Raw genomic sequence first — 17,073 nt, 5'->3', positions numbered from 1 at the left:
TGCTCAGCTTGTTGTCTAATTGTATTTGTTACATTAATAGCCAGAAGATCCATTTTACTCAAATGGGAAGATTCCAATTCCCCAGATGACATTTCAATGGTTTTCCCAAACGATAGCATGTTTAAATTTGGAAAAAATTAGGAGCAGTACTATAGATCCTTCAGTTAAATTTGAAGGAATTTGGAGGCCATTTATTCAATATTTTCATATGATGTAAGTTGACCCTTTTGAACCCCTTTTTAGTAATTTTTTTGCTTAGTTATAGAGGAGTAGAGTTAACGACAAATTAAAATTTTAACCAATGAAATATGGCAGCCCAATCTTTGTTTTTTTTTTAGTTTAGGGTTTTTTTTCTCTTTAAAATGTCTTTTTCATGGCTAATTACTAAGAGATTGGGAGGTTAAACTACATTTTTTACTTGGAATCTGTGTTTGTATATGTTAACCATTATTAATGTAATCCTGATCTCTGTCATTATCACTATTGTCATGTTCACTAATTTGAAACTTAATAAAAAGATTGAAAACGAAGGAGAAGGTGCTCAGGAAGCTTAATGGTCTGAGAATGGATAAATCTCCTGGACCTGATGGAAGACACCCCTGGGTTCCGAAGGAAGTAGCTGGAAAGATTGTGCAGGCATTAACAGTAATCTTTCAAGAATCGATAGATTCTGGCATTGTACAGGATGACAGGAAAATTGCAGATGTTACTCCACTATTTAAGAAGGGTGGGAGGCAGCATAAAAGAAACTACAGACTTGTTAACCTGGGAAGTTGTTGGAATCGATTGTTAGGGTTGAGGTTACAGTGCACCTGGAGGCACATGACAAAGTAAGCCAAAGCCAGCATGGCTTTCTGAAAGGAAAATTTTGCCCGACTAACCTACTGCATTTTTTGAGGAAATTACAAGCAGGGTAGACAAAGGAGATGTGGTGTACTTGGATCTTCAGAAGGCCTTTGACAAGGTGCCGCACATGAGGCTGCTTAGCAAGATAAGAGCCCATGGAATTACAGGGGAGTTACTAGCATGGGTGAAGCATTGGCTGATCAGAGAGTGGAAATAAAGGGATCCTATTCTGACTGGCTGCTGGTTACCATTGGAGTTCCTCAGGGGTCGGTGTTGGGACTGATGCTTTTTACGATGTATGTCATTGATTTGGATTATGGGATTGATGGATTTGTGGATAAATTTGCTGATGATAGAAAGATAAGTGGAGGAGTGTGTAGTGTTGAGGAAACAGAGCCTGCAAAGAGACTTGGTTAGGGGAATGGGAAAAGAAGTGGCAAGTGAAATACAATGTTGGAAAGTGTATGGTCATGCACTTTGGTGGAAGAAATAAATGGGCAGACTATTATTTAGATGGGGAGAGAATTCAAAATGCAGAGATGCAAAGGGACTTGGGAGTCCTTGTGCAGAATATCCTAAAGGTTAACCTCCAGGTTGAGTCGGTGGTGAAGTTGACGAATGCAATGTTCACATTCATTTCTAGACGCATAGAATATAAGAGCAGGGATGTGATGTTCAGGCTTTATAAAGCACCCGTGAGACCACATTTGGAGTATTGTGTGCAGTTTTGGGCTCCTTATTTTAGAAAGGATATACTGAGATTGGAAAGGGTTCAGAGAAGATTCACGAGAATGATACCAGGAATGAAAGGGTTTATCATATGAGGAACGTCTGGCAGCTGTTGGGCTGTATTCCCTTGAGTTCAGGAGAATGAAGGGGGATCTCATAGGCCTGAACAAATTAGATGTGACAAAGTTATTTCCCATAGTAGGGGAGTCTAGGACAAGAGGGCACGACTTCAGGATTGAAGGACATCCATTTAGAGCAGAGATGCGGAGAAGTCACTTTAGTCAGAGGATGGTAAATCTATGGAATTTGTTGCCATGAATGGCTGTGGAGGCCAAGTCATTGGGTTCATTTAAGGCAGAGATAGATAGGTTTTTGATTAGCCAGAGCATCGAAGGGTATGGGGAGAAGGCAGGAGAGTGGGGATGACTGGAAGAATTGGGTCAGTCCATGATTGAATGGTGCAGCAGACTTGACAGGCTGAATGGCCTGCTTCTGCTCCTATATCTAATGATAAGTTGTGGAATCACTTCAGTGTTGAGGTGAGTAAAGATATCCACACTAGTTCAGGAGCCTGATGATGGAAGGGTAATAACTTTTCCTGTAGCTAGTGGTGTGGGACCTGCTGCTTCTTTACCAACTCTCAGATGGCAGCAGCAAGAAGAGAATATGGCCTGGATGATGGGAGTCTTGATGATAGATGCTGCTTTCTTGTAACAACATTCCATGTCAATGTGCTCAGTGGTAGGAAGGGTATTTCCTGTAATGAACTGGGCTATATCCACCACTTTTTGTAGGCTTTTCCATTCTTGGTCTTTGGTATTTCCATATTTGGCAGTGATACAGCCAGTCAGAATACTTTCCAATGTGCATCTACAGAAGTTTGTCAATGTTCTAAATAACATACCAAATCTGCAAAAGTAGGGGCTCTGCTTTGCCTTCTTCATAATGGGACCTGTGTGTTGATGCCAGGAAGGATTCTTTGAAATAACTCCAAGGAATTTAAAGTTAATGATCCTATCTATCTTCAATCCTCTAATGAGCACTGGCTCATTGACTTCTGGTTTCCTCCTCCTCTAGTTAATAAGCAGCTGACTTTGAGTGAGAGGTTGTGGTTTCACACTATTCAACCAAATTTTTAATTCTCTGGTCCCTTGAAGGGCCACAATCATGAACGTGGAACAGCACAAGAATGTTCATATCCATCCATTCTCTGCATATTCATGTACTTCCATTCCCAGCCTTGATGGCACATACTAGATACCCATCACTCTGTGTAAATAAATGCACACCTCCTTTGAACTTAACCCCTCTTAATTTAACTACATGCCTTCTAATATTAGATATTTTGAACCTGGGTAAAAGATTCCTACTGTCTGCCCTGTGTTTAGAGCATATAATATTACAGCACAGTACAGGCACTTTGGCCTCTATGCTGATCGTTTAACCTATTCTAAAATCAATCTAACCGTTCCCTCCTACATAGCCCTCTGTTTTTCTGTCATCGATGTGCCATTTAGTCCATTAAATTTTAAAAGGTAGTGAATTTGAGTTTTCCACTATTACTGAGAAATATAAAGACAAAATTCTAACCAAATGTAACTAAATGGAATTTGAAAAACAGTTTAGTGGAGGTCAAAACTGCAGAAGAATATAGAGACAGTCGAATACAGGTGTTGGAATCACGATGTGGCTTTCTCTACATCAGTGAGATGAAGTGCAGACCAGGCAGCCACTTTGCTGGGCACCTGAGCTCTATCAGCCTTGGCTTTCTGGTGTTTCTAGTTGCGGGCCATTTTAGTTACTCTCCCCGTTCTCAGCTGGCCAGTCTGTCCTCAAGCTGCCTTCATTATTAGGGTGAGACTGAATGCAAGCTAGAAGAACAGCATCTCATATTTTGCATGGATAGTCTACAGCCTGATGGTATGAACATTACATTCACCAACTTCAGGTAAACTGCACCCCTCTGTTCCTTTTGTCTCTCTTCCTGCCTAACCCAGCTCTTATATTCACCCTAGCCTTTCATTTTCCAGTGCCTTTCTCCTTCTGCACCTACCCACATTCACCCACACCATTCCCATCTGTCCACCCCACCTCCCTTATTTGGTTGCATCCACAGCCTTTATTGCCTCCATTCTTAGCTTCTCCATCTATCGCCCACCCTTAGGCTCGTATTGCAAATGAATACAGACCAATTTAGTGATTTTAGTGGGTAACAAATATGGAGGAAATGTCAGGCTGTTCGCTTAAGTCAAACTTTTTGAATAGTTAAAGCTAAGTGCTGTTCTGAAGAAATCTGGTAAAAAGGTACAGCAAAAATTAAAATTACTTTGTTAGCCTTGTGGTTGGAGTTGAAATTGTACTGTAATAAAGTTTAAGAAAATAGGAAACAGCTTAATGAATAAAATGGGTGATTTTTCTTTAAACCAGTGCATATTAAAACATGCATTTGCACATTGATAAGGTTAAATTGACTGCTTTGTCTACATGTGCATTCATGAGCTGATAAAACTGTAGAGATAATATATGCCTCAGAGTTTAAATCAACTAGTTAAATATTTGAATAAATGTACTACCTTAAAATGTCGCCAGTAAACTTGTTTCCATCAAAGTTGTCAATTTGTTGCTCATAAACATTTGTAAAAAAACAGTGTTTACCCATGAGTTATCTTTACATACCCTTCAGTTCGATTTTATTGAACAGGCTGGCATTAAACCATGGGTTTTAAGCTCTGAACTTCAGATTGGTTGGTGAAACTGCTTAAAGCACTTGGGTAACTCTGGATTTCTTTTGCGTTTAAGGTAAAGATCCATGTAGCTCTATGAATTCAAACCTGAAAATGAATTTAGTCATTGGTATACTAGAGATATTCCTTCCTAATATTACCTTCAGTTTGCTGTTTTTTCACCTGGCATGATAATTGATGTATTACATACACAGTGTTTATCTTCAACATTAATGTCATGTTGATAAGTTATCTTGATCCTTTATACTCTGTTATCGTGACTTGATAAAAATCTAGAAGAGGTTCACAAGAATAATTTCGGTAATGAAAGGTTTAATATACGAGGAGTATTTGATGGCTATAGTAGGCCTGTACTCGCTGAAGTTTAGGAGAATGGGGAGAGGGGGGTCTCATTGAAACCTTTTGAATATTGAAAGGCCAAGGTACAGTGGATATGGAGAGGATATTTCCTTCAGTGGAGGAGTCCAAGACCCAAGGACATAACCTCAGATTAGAGAGACGTCCATTTAGAACAAGTGAGGAGTTTCTTTAGCCAGATGTTGGTGAATATATGGAATTCATTGCTACAGATGGCAGTGGAGGCCAGTCGTTGGATATATTTAAAGCAGAGGTTGATAGGTTCTTGATTACTCAAGGCAAAAAAAAATTTTACAGCGAGAAGGCAGGAGAAAGGGGTTGAGAGAAATAATAAATCAGCCAGGATGGAATGGTGGGACAGACTCGATGGGTTGAATGGTCTAATACTGCTCCAATGTCCTAAGGTCTTGTGGTCTGATTTTTTTCCCCTATTTCCTAAAACACTATCCCAAACTACCTGGTTCTGATTCCCTGCAAAGAAAGTCTTCATTTGAAACTTACTCACCAACCCCCTCTTCTCCTAATTTTTATTTTTAAGGAGTCCTTTTCAATGAAAGCTGATGTTCCATCATCCCCATCTACCAACCAGCAGGGCGGTGATGAACAAGATTCGTCCCCTTCCAAGCTATCCAAAGAAGAGCTCATCCAGAGTATGGACCGTGTTGATCGAGAAATAGCCAAAGTGGAACAACAGATCCTCAAACTGAAGAAAAAACAGGTATTGGGAGTTTGTGTACTGACTGAGATGCTAGGTTGTGTTCATATATGTACATATCTTTGTACCCATGTTTAGTTCTGATTTTGCTAAGTGGCTAGAGAAGTTGGAACTGTATTTAGAGTTCTTTTGGAATAATTTTATTGGAACTTGGATTCTCTCCCCCTCCCCCCGCCTCCACTGCTCATCAAGGCAGCATCCGTAGGTGCCAAGAATGCATAGCAGTTTGCACAGTGCTAATACAGCTTAAGGTGTTGGAGTTCAATTCCAACGTCATCTGTAAGGAGTCTGTGCGACCTCTCCCTGGAATACTTTGGGTTTTCTCTGAGTACTCCAGTTATCTCCCATAGTCCAAAGAAGTACTGGTTGGTAGATTAATTAGTCATTGTAAATTATCCCATGATTAGGCCAGAGTTAAATCGGGGGTTGCTGGCTGACACGGTTCAAAGGAGCCAGAAAGGCCTATTCCACGTTGTATCTCAATAAATAAATAATAGAAAGATTAAACCTCTTCTGCACTTCTCCAAAGTCTCCTCATGCTTCTTATGATGGGGCGTCCAAAATTGGATGTAACACTCCAGATGTGACTCTACCTCTTGACAATAAGTACTCCTGCTTGATTACTGTGGCGGGGCGGGGGGGGGGGGGGGGGGGGAAACGGCCTACCTGGAGGAAGCAACAGTGGTTGCACCTCTGGCACAGAGTCTGGCCCTGTGGCTCAGAAGGGTAGGGAAAGGAAGAGGACGGTAGCAGTGATAGGGGACTCTATAGTTAGGGGGTCAGACAGGTGATTCTGTGGACGCAGGAAAGAAGCACAGATGGTAGTTTCCCTCCCAGATGCCAGAGTCCGGGATTTTTCTGATCACGTCTACAATTTCCTGAAGTGGGAAGAACAGTCAGAGATCGTGGTAAATATTGGTACCAACGACATAGGCAGAAAAAGGGAGGAGGTCTTGAAAGTAGACTACAGGGAGTTAGGAAGAAAGTTGAGAAGCAGGACCACAAAAGTAGTCATCTCAGGATTACTGCCTGTGCCACATGACAGTAAGTATAGGAATAGAGTGAGGTGGCGGATAAACGCGTGGCTGAGGGATTGGAGCAGGGGGCAGCAATTCAGATTTCTGGATCATTGGGGCCTCTTTTGAGGTAGGAATGACCTGTACAAAAAGGATGGGTTACTCTTGAATCTGAGGGGTCCAATATCCTGGCGGGGAGGTTTGCTAAGGCAATTGGGGAAGAGTTTAAACTAGGATTGCTGTGAGGGGGTGTGGGAGAGTGGGAACCAAACTGAAGAGACAGAGGAAGAGGCGGTTGGCTCACAAATAGAGAAAGCTTGGCAATAATACGAGAGGGAGGATAGACAGGTGATGGAGAAGGGACGCGCTCAGACTGATGGTTTGAGATGTGTCTGTTTTAATGCAAGGAGTATTATGAACAAAGCGTAGAGTTTGTTAGGAGAGAAATGATAGGGATATTCAAAATTGAGGGGTATAAGTAGGGTAAAAACAAGCAGGCTTTTTCCTGAGGCTGGGTGAAACTACAACTAAGGGTCATGGGTGAAGAGTGAAAGATGAAATATTTAAGGTGAACATGAGGGTGATGGTGAGAGTGTGGAAATGAACATAGTGCAAGTGGTGGATTCAGGTTTGATTTCAACATTTTTTTTCTACATTTCTATTTAAGAGAAATTTGGTTAGGTACATGAATGGAATAGATATGGAGGGATATGGTCCAGGTGCAGGTTGTTGGAGCTAGGCAGATTAATGGTTCAGCATGGATTAGAAGGGCTGAAGGACCTGTTTCTGAACTATAGTGTTCTATGACTCTGTGGCTACTTGGAAGGAAAATATTTAAAATAGGATGATGAAAGAGTTGAAGCTATTTGGGCTGTAGACCCTGATTGAAGTCTTTCTCTAACTAGACCTCATATTTACTATTTTTGTCCTATCTTTGATTAAATTCTTGTGGAAAATCTTACAAGCAGATACAATAGTACCACTTTAGACAGCCTTGTGGGAATGATAGTATTAAATCCTGAGCTATAGTGGATGAACAGCATCCCGACATAGGTGTTTGTGTTATCCAGGTGGTCTAAAACCGTGTGGAAAGCCATTGAGATTGCGTCTGCCGTTCCTACTGTGGCGATAAGGAAATTGCAATGGCTCCAGGGCTGTTGGGAGTATTTTATACTAATATGGCAGGGGGATGGGAACCAGTATAATAGAGCTGAGGATGAGCCTGCAGCTTTACAAGTAGATGATGGGTGTAACATGAATGTAAGGAAGGATAAGTTGATGATTGGGTACAAATGCAGACAGAGCAAAAAATTAAATTGTGCCACTGAGGCAAAATTCAATAAGGTGAAAAATGCAGGACTGAAGGTGGTGTATTTAAGTATGCACAGCATTTGGAATAAGGTTGTTGACTTCGTGGTGCAATTAGAGGTTGGTCGGTATGACGTTGTAGGCATCTCTGAGTCATGGCTGAAAGAAAGCCATAGTTGGGAACTTAACATCAATAGATATATTTTGTATCAAAAGGACAGGCACGAAGGCATGGATAGTGGCGTGGCTCTGGTGAGAGATGGAATTATATCTTTAGAACGAGATGACATAGGGTCAGAGAATGAATCTTTGTGGGTGGAGTTAAGAAATTGCAAGGGTTTTAAAAAAAAATTATGGGACTCATAGTCTTAGATAGGCCTCCAAGTAGTAGCCAAGATACGGGTTTCAGATTGCAAAGTGAGCTGTAAAAGGCATGTAATAAAGGTGATGACACAATTGTAATAGGGGACTTCAATATGCAAGGATATTGGGAAAATCAGCTTGGTGTCAGATCACAAGAGAGGGTGTCTGTTGAATATCTACAAGATGGATTTTTAGAGCAGCTTGTGCTTGAACCTACTTGAGGAAAGCCTATCTTACATTGGGTGTTGTGTAATAACTCAAATCTTATTTGGGAGCTTAACGCAATGGAATTAGGCGGCAGTGATCATAATATGATTGAATTCATACTGCATTTTTAGAGGGAGAAAGATAAGTCACATGTATCAGTATTGCAATGGGATAAGGGGAATTACAGAGGCATGAGAGAGGAGCTTGCCCAGGTGGATTAGAGGAGGATTCTAGCGGGGATGGCTGAAGTGTCTGAGAATAGTTCACAAGACGTAGGATCGATACATCCCATAGAAGAAGTTGTTCTCAAATGGCAGGGGTAGGCAGTCATGGCTGACAAAGGAATTTGAGGACTGCTTAAAAGCCAAGGAAAGGGCATATGAGATAGCAAAAGCGAGTGGGAAGTTGGATGGTTGGGAAGCTTTTAAAATCCAACAAAAGGCAACTAAAAAGCTATAAAAAGGGAAAAGGTGAAATGAGAGGGCAAACTAGCCAATTATATAAAATACTAAAAGTTTTTCCAGTTATATAAAGCGTAAAATGGAGGAGAGAGTTGATATTGGACCACTGGAGAATGATGCTGGTATGGTAGTAATGGGGGACAAAGAAATGGCAAATGAACTTGATGGGTATTTCATTGTATAAGACACTAGCAGTGTGTCAGAGGTCCATGAATGCCATTGCTATTACAAAGGAAATGGTGCTAGACAAATTCAAAAGTAGATAGGTCACCTGGACCTGATGGACTACATCCCAGAGTCCTGAGAAAGTAGGCTGAAGAGATAATGGATGCATTGATCATGATCTTTCAGGAATCACTTGATTCTGGCATGGTCTCGGAGGACAGAATGATTGCAAATGTCACCCCACTCCTTAATAAGGGAGGGAAGCTAAAGAAAGGAAATTATAGGCCAGTTAGCCTAACCTCAGCGGTTGGGAAAGCATTGGTGTCTATTATTAAGGACCAGGTTTCAGGATACTTTGAGACTAATGATAAAATAAGTCAAAGTCATCATGGTCTCTGTCAATAATCTGTTAGAGTTTTTCTATGAATTAACAAGCAGGGTAGACAAAGAAAAGGCAGTGGATGTCATTTACTTGGATTTAGAACAGGTAAGGAGGATTTTTTTTTAGCCAGAGTAATAAATCTGTGGAATGCTCTGCCAGAAACTGTGGTGGAGGCCAAGTCCATGTGTATATTTAAGGCGGAAGTTGATCATTTCCTGATTGGTCAAGCCATCAAAGGATATGGTAAGAAGGCAGGTGTATGGGGTTGAGTGAGATCCAGGATCAGCCATGATTTAATGGTGACGCAGACTTGATGGGCTGAATGGCCTAATTTTGATCCTTTATCTTATGATCTTACAATATTGAGAGAGAGAAAAAGGTTAACTAATTACAGTAAATATATATGTATATTAAAGTTAATTAAAAATAGTTCAAAAACAGATTTTTTTAAAAAAGTGAGGTAGGTTTCATGGGTTCAATGTCCATTTAGGAATCCGATGGCAGAGGGTAAGTTCTTGAATTGCTGAGTTTGTGCTTTCAGGCTTTTGTATCTCCTTCCTGTCAGTAACAATGAGAAGATGGCATGTTCTGGATGATGGGGTCCTAAATAATGGACGCTCCATTTCTGAGACACGACTCCTTGAAGATACCTTAGATACTACAGAGACTAGTACCCATGATGGAACTGACCAAGGTTCCCCCTCATTTGTAATGACCAGTGTGCCCCAAATCTTGTGCTGTGCAATTTTTTAGCCCAGTGACAACAGCATCTGCGTACAGAATTTTTAAGTGGAAGTAAAACCTGAAGCTATTCTAATGATAACAAGCTACCAAGTCCAATTTGCTGTTCATTATTTGAAATAAATAAAATAACTGACAGTAAGAACTTTGATCTCTTCTGGGTTTGATCATTTTCGCTCTCATTCATCTGACTAATTTTACAACTTTCTGTAGCTTTTGATCCTGTGTAGTCGCCCCACTCCATACCAGACAATGATGCAGCCTGTCAGCATGCTCTCCACAGTACATCTGCAGAAGTTTCCAAGTGTTTTAGGCGACCAAGACAAATCTCCTTTTCTATTCTCTTGTTACTACTTCAAAGAATTCCAACAGATTTGTCAGGGAAGATTTTTGTTAAAGAATCCACGCTGACCATGGCCTATTATATCATGTAGTTATAAAGAAGGCAAGACAGCAGCCAAATTTTATTACAAGTTTTGAGAAAGACACAGCTGCAGGGTTTGCTCAGTATTGTTACAGGATGATTATACATCTAATAATTGTATTATACTAGTGTTATACAGTGAATGCTGGACAATAATTGTTCCAACTGTAGAGAGTGTGATGATAGCCATGTGTATTCAATGCCATTACCATGGTTGAATCACCTAAAATCAGCAGTCTTGAGGAAATGAGACATGGCAGGGAAAGGGATCACCACTGACCAGATTTAATTGGTGCAGCCACTAAAATTCTGTGGCTTCAAGTGGAGGTCAGAGGCTGGGAATCTCATGTCAAGTGACTGATCTGATTATTTGAAACCTTTCTATAATTTACAAAGAGATTTCAGAAGAGGAGGTGTTTGCTATCCTGAGGAAAATCACAATGGATAACCCCTCAGGGCCTGACAAGAGTGTTCCCTCGGACCCCATGGGAGGCAATTGTTGGAGCCCTATAAGAGATATTTAAATCATTCTTTGCGACAGGAGAGGTACCAGAGGATTCAGGGATAGCCAATGTTGTTCCATTGTTTAAAAAAGACTCTAAACATAAATCAAGAAATTATAGACCAATGAGTCTGACATCAGTTGTGGGAAAGTAATTGGAAGGTATTCTAAGAGACTGGATATATAAGTATTTGGATAGACATGGACTGTTTAAGAATAGTCAACATGGCTTCTTGCATGGTGGGTCATGTATTTAGAATTTTCCAAGGAAGTACCAGAAAAGTGGATGAAGGCAAGGTGATGAATGTTGTTGCCATAGACTTTACCAAAGCATTTGATAAGGTCCCACATGGGAGGCTGGTCAGTTGCTCGGTATTCAAGATGAGGTAGTAAATTGAATTGGACATTGGCTTTGTGAGAGAAGCTAGCGAGTGGTAGTAGATGGTTGCCTCTCTGACTGGAGGCCTATGACTAGTGGTGTGCCGCAGGGATCAGTGCTGGGTCCTTTGTTGTTTGTCATCTCTACCAATGATCTGGATAATGGTTCAATGTGGTTAACTGGATCAGCAAATTTGCGGATGACACCAAGATTGGGGGTGTAGTGGACAGCGAGAAAGACTTTTGTGACCTTGTAGTGGAATCTGCATCAATTAAAAAAATTGCAGATGGGATTTAATGCAGACAAGTGGGATATTTTGCACTTCCGTTAGACCAACCTAAATATGTCGTACATATTGAGTGGTACGACACTGAGGAGTGTGCCAAAGCAAATGGATTCGGGAATATAGATCCATAATTAATTGAAAGTGGCATCACAGGTAGATAGGGTTGTACAGAAAGCTTTTGGCACATTGGCTTTCATAAATCTAACCCTAACCCTAATGCGAGTACAGAAGATAGGATATTATGTTGAAGTTGTATAAGACTTTGGTGAGGCCTAATTTGGAGTATTGTGTGCAGTTTTGGTCACCTACCTACAGGAAATATGTAAATAAGGTTGATAAAATGCAGAGAAAATTTACAAGGATGTTGCCAGCTCGGGTGGACCCGAGTTGTATAAGGAAAGAATGAATAGGTTAGGGCATATTCCATGTAGCAAAGAAAATTAAAAGGAGGTTTGATAGAGGTGTACCAAATTGAGGCGTATACAGTGGTGCTAGAATGTTTGTGAAGCCTGTAAATAAAAAAAATGCTCAATTTCTGCAAAACTCTGACCCAAAATGTGATCAGATCTTCATGTCCTAAAACTGGATAAGAGTACGCAATTAAATAAATAACACAAAAATATTATACTTGTTCATTTATTTAGTGGGGAAAATGATCCAATATTACATGTATTTGTTGGAAAAAAGTATGTGAACCTTTGCTTTCAATAACTGGTGTACAGCAATAACTTGAACCAAACTCTTCCGGTAACTTTGGATCAGTCCTGCATATTGGCTTGGAGGAATTTTAGGCCATTCCTCCTTACAAACCTGCTTCAGCTCTGGGATATTGGTTGGTTTCCTTGCATGAACAACTTGCATCAGGTCCTTCCACAACATCACAACATTTCTATAGGATTAAGGCCAGGACTTTGACTCCTCGGCCATTCCAAAACACAACTTTTCTTCTTTTTAATCCATTGTGTTGATTTATTGTCTTGTCGAAGTATCCATCTTCTACTTAGCTTCAGGTGACGGACTGCTACCCTGACTTTCTCCTGTAAACTGTCTTGTTACAATTGTAATTCAGGTTCCCCCTGCTATCCGAAGGTAGAGCGTTCCTATGAACCGGTTCATAGGAACACTCTACCTAAGCCGGAATGTCGCAAAGTGAATAAGCAATTACCATTTATTTATATGGGAAAAATTTGAGTGTTCCCAGACCCAAAAAATAACCTACAAAATCACACATTAAACCTAAAATAACAGTAACATATAGTAAAAGCAGGAATGATCTGATAAATACACAGCCTATATAAAGTAGGAATACTTTTCTGCAATCATTGCAGCACTGTCTAGCGTAGCGAAAATCTCATGCAAGCGCTCTCAGCAGAAGCATTCTCTCCAGTAACCTTTAAGCTATGAAGCTGCCAAATCATACCAAATAACACAAAAATACACAGCCTGTATAAAGTAGAAATAATGTATGTACAGTGTAGTTTCACTTACCGGAATTGGGAAGACAGTACTGAGGATGGTTTGTTAGGCTGAGTCGTCGGAGGTTGGGGTGCTCGGCAATTTTTTCTAATAAATTACAGTTTCATCACAGTTAAACACTTGCTTATACGAATAACCACCTTCTGTAATTATTCTCTTCAGTTCTGCTGGGAACTTTTCGGCAGCTTCAGTATCAGCCGAAGCACTCTCTGAAGTAAACTTTAAGCTATGAAGCTGCCCTCACCTCAGAAACCGATCAAACCACCCATGACTACCTTTAAATTCCACTTTCGCAACACTTTCATCAGCATCGTCCAGTGCTTTCTGTTTCAACTTATTAAAAAGACTGCCTGATTTCACCTTAAGTATAAGATAATTTAATGGAACACCACGCTCTGTACACCCATCAATCCACTCAAGCAATAGACTTTCCATTTTATCCATTATTGGATGCTGACTAAGACCACTTTGCTACGAGCAGAACCTACAGTAGCATCGGCAGCTTTCAAGATTCTTTCTCTCTGCATATAAATAGTGCGAATGGTTGAACGCGCGGACAATGGCCTTAATTTATTCTCCATGACTGAAAAGCTTTATTATGTCTAGTTTTACACTAAGTGTAACACCCTTACGAGCTCTTTTATGCTTTTCCGATACCTTAGAGCTCATTTTGCTAACGGATGCAGAAAATAAGTCGAGATAAAGCACAGATGCTTACAGGCACGTGTTTAAGCAATGGTGGCTAGAATGCAGTTCCGGAGGAGAAGCTTGGCTGCTTGGGGCGCTCTGCCTTTTTTCGTAACAGTGAAAACACCTCTGTTAGTGAAAACAGGTAACTAATGTAGGTCTTTCGTAACAGCAAGGTGTCATAAAGCGAACGTTTAAAAAACGGGCCAGCTGTACCCTGGAAAAGGTTTCACTGCTAGCAGTGGTCTTTCAGTAGAAGCAGTGGTTGGTTAAAGATAACAGGTGTTTTGGAATGTCAGCCATCCAGTCAGGGGAGCCAGGTTTTCTTTTGTGTGCCTGATACTGGTGTGAGCTGGGATCTTTGGCGGGAGATAAAGAGAGAGGACACTGGAGAGAACTGGTCGTAGGACTTGACCTGGTGGGGGACCATGATTCGATGGAGCAAGGTGCAAGAGTCTACTGAGGAACGGTATATATGACTTTTGGAAGAGTTGAACTCCAGCTTGTGCACATTTGAATGTTTAATTATAATGGGTCCTTTTTGTTTTTCTCTTTCTTTTCTTTACTAACCCTTTAGTTAAGTTAACATTCATAAATATAATTCCTAACCTTGCTCTGTATTAATGCTCCTCATTGGGATTTGGGGTTTTTAATTTTGTAAAATGTTTTGAAAAACTAATAAAAAAATAAAAAAAATATATAATTCCTTTATTGTTTGCAATCTGCTGTCTGTTATTCCTTGGCACTGAGTTGTAACAGGGAAGCAAATCACATGGCATTCACAAAAACCAGGGTTTGGAATGGGAGAGCCATCCCAATCTCATGGATTTGGCGGGACCGGAGTGTGTATTCCTTATATGTATGCAACTCAAGTAAATCAGGGTTTCATTGTGGGGTGTATTGTCCTGGATTGATTTTGTTGTGTGCTGTGTGATTGCCCTGAGCAGTGATCCAGTGAGTTGTGTGTTTAAGCCTGTGTTAAACTATTGTTTGGTGAAGTGATTAAGATACGTGGTTATGGATGCCGTAGGGTTTGTGCTGTGGTGCGAATCCACATGATTACCAGTTGCAAATGCATGTGTATTGAGTGGGGTAGACATTCATAATCTCAATGAATTGTTGCTTAGGACTATGTACCATTAAAGCATTAGGAATAGTTACGCTCATGGAATGAAGTTTTGACAAAATGGCAGGCAAAGACTTTGTTTTAGTTCAGACTAGCACTGATGTACTATCGGAGCCCTGGGAGGGGGCTGTCCATACTTTCCAGGAGGAGGGCAGTGTAGACGAGGGTGCCGATATCGTAAGCAGGGTTTCCCCTAGTTGTGGTGGAGACTTTAAAGACAAGTTTCTCTCTTTCGTGCAGAGTGGGGGCGGGGAGGGGGGGGAGAAGTGGTCTGATTTGGAAGGTTTAATGAGTCCTCAGGCGAAGGGTGTGCATTCTGAGTTTGTATTGGCCTTTGCCTCCCTGGTGAATAAATGGGAAGGTGCCCATGTGGAGAGTCCCAGTTATTGTAGGCTCAGAATGTTCTCAGGGATAACACCCACCCCCGACAGGGATGACGAATATGAGACTTGGGTGGAGCAGACTTCTCAAATGCTAGATGAGTGGCAGTGCTCTGATCACTTGAAAAGACACTGACTGGTAGAGAGTCTGAGAGGTCTGGCTGCTGTCGTAGTGAGATCCTTAAAGACACAGAAACCATTGGTTACTTCCGCAGGCTACAATTTTTTTTTGCTGCGGCAGGAAGCCCAATGGAGCTTATGACAGGGATTTGGGACATGTTTCAGGAGAAGGGGGAGAAACTTTCTGCCTACATTTTTCGGCTAGAGAAGACAGCTGAGTTGAATCAGTTGAGAATGGACCAAGAGGTGAAAGGCACACAGTCACAGGACATGATCACTTGGGTTTCAAAACCCTTCGGCAGGACCCTTTGGTCCAAAACGTTGACTGCTTTTTTTCTATAGATGCTGCCTGGCCTGCTGAGTTCCTCCAGCACTTTGTGTGTGTTGCTCAGATTTCCAGCATCTGCAGAATTTTGAATTCATTGTTCCTTCAACAATTGCAAGCTGTCCGGCCCCTGAGGCAGCAAAGCAGCCACAAGCCATGATGCTCTTTCCACCATGCTTCACAGTTGGAATGAGGTTTTTGGGGTTGGTGTTTTTTCCTCCAAATGTTGCAATGTGTATTTCTGCCAAAATGTTCAACTTCTGTTTCATCTGACCACAGAAAATTGTTTCAGGAGTGTTGTAGAACATCCAGGTGGTCTTTTGCAAACTTGAGATGTACAGCAAAACTTTTTTTGAAGAGCAGTGGCTTCCTCCGTGATGTCCCTCCATAAACAAGACTTGAGCAAGTTCTAGAGATCTCTGCAGGTCTCTTGCTATTACCCTTGGGTGGCTTTTCACCTCCTTCAGCATTGTATGTTTACTGTTTGCGTGATCTTTGCAGGATGCCCATTTCTAGGGAGAGTAGTATCAGTACTAAATTTCCTCCATTTGTAGAAAATTTCTCGTACTGTTGACTGATGAATCTCAAGGCCATGGGAAATGTTTTTGTAGAGTTTTCCAGCTTCATGCATCTCTATAATTCTTCAAAGGTCCTCTGAAAGTTGACTTGATCAAGGCATGGTGCACATAAACAGATCTTTCTGGAGAAGAGCAGGCTCTGTCAGTAATCTGACTGTGTGTGTCTTTTTTATAGGGCAGGGCACCTCTACAACCCACACCTCCAAGCTCATTTCATTGATTGGAGCACTTGAATCCTAATAGCTTTTGTAGAAGGCAATACACCAGAGGTTCGCATACCTTTTCCAATAAATACATACAATTTTGGATAACTTTTCTTAATAAATAAACAAGTATAATATTTTGTGTTATTTATTTAATTGTGTTCTCTTTATCTAGGTTTAGGGCTTACCTGAAGATCTGATCACATTTTAGGTCATATGTATGCAGAAATAGAGAAATTTCTACAGTGTTCACAAACTTTCTAGCACCACTGTAGATGGGTGGATGCAGGCAAGCTTTTTCCACTGAAGTTGGGTGGGACAACAACCAGGGGTCATGGGTTATGGGTGAAAAGTTTAAGGGGAATATGAGGGAAAACTTCATTCAAAGGACCATGAGAGTGTGGAACGAGCTGCCAGCGCAAGTGGTGCATTTGATTTCAACATTCAAGAGAAATTTGAAAAGGGGTATGGAGGGCTGTCGTCCCAGTGCAGGTCAATGGAAATAGGCAGTTTAAGTGGTTTTGGCATGGACTAGATGGGCCGAGTGCCTGTT

General features: G+C 41.0%; 1 protein-coding gene across 13 annotated transcripts in view; it reads left to right on the top strand.

Annotated features, from left to right (window-relative positions):
- Positions 1-17,073, top strand: part of ncor1 (nuclear receptor corepressor 1) — a 273,467-nt gene that overhangs the window by 51,841 nt on the left and 204,553 nt on the right. For all 13 annotated transcript variants that reach the window (XM_073053048.1, XM_073053047.1, XM_073053052.1 and 10 more), the window contains exon 5: positions 5,215-5,394. In XM_073053048.1, the coding sequence (XP_072909149.1) occupies positions 5,215-5,394 (180 nt within the window). The remainder of the gene's footprint in view (positions 1-5,214; positions 5,395-17,073) is intronic.

This window comes from Hemitrygon akajei, chromosome 8 (genome assembly GCF_048418815.1).
Source record: "Hemitrygon akajei chromosome 8, sHemAka1.3, whole genome shotgun sequence".
NCBI lineage: Eukaryota > Metazoa > Chordata > Chondrichthyes > Myliobatiformes > Dasyatidae > Hemitrygon > Hemitrygon akajei.
The sequence above is the reverse complement of the archived record's forward strand: the minus strand, read 5'-3'. Positions and strand labels throughout refer to the sequence as shown.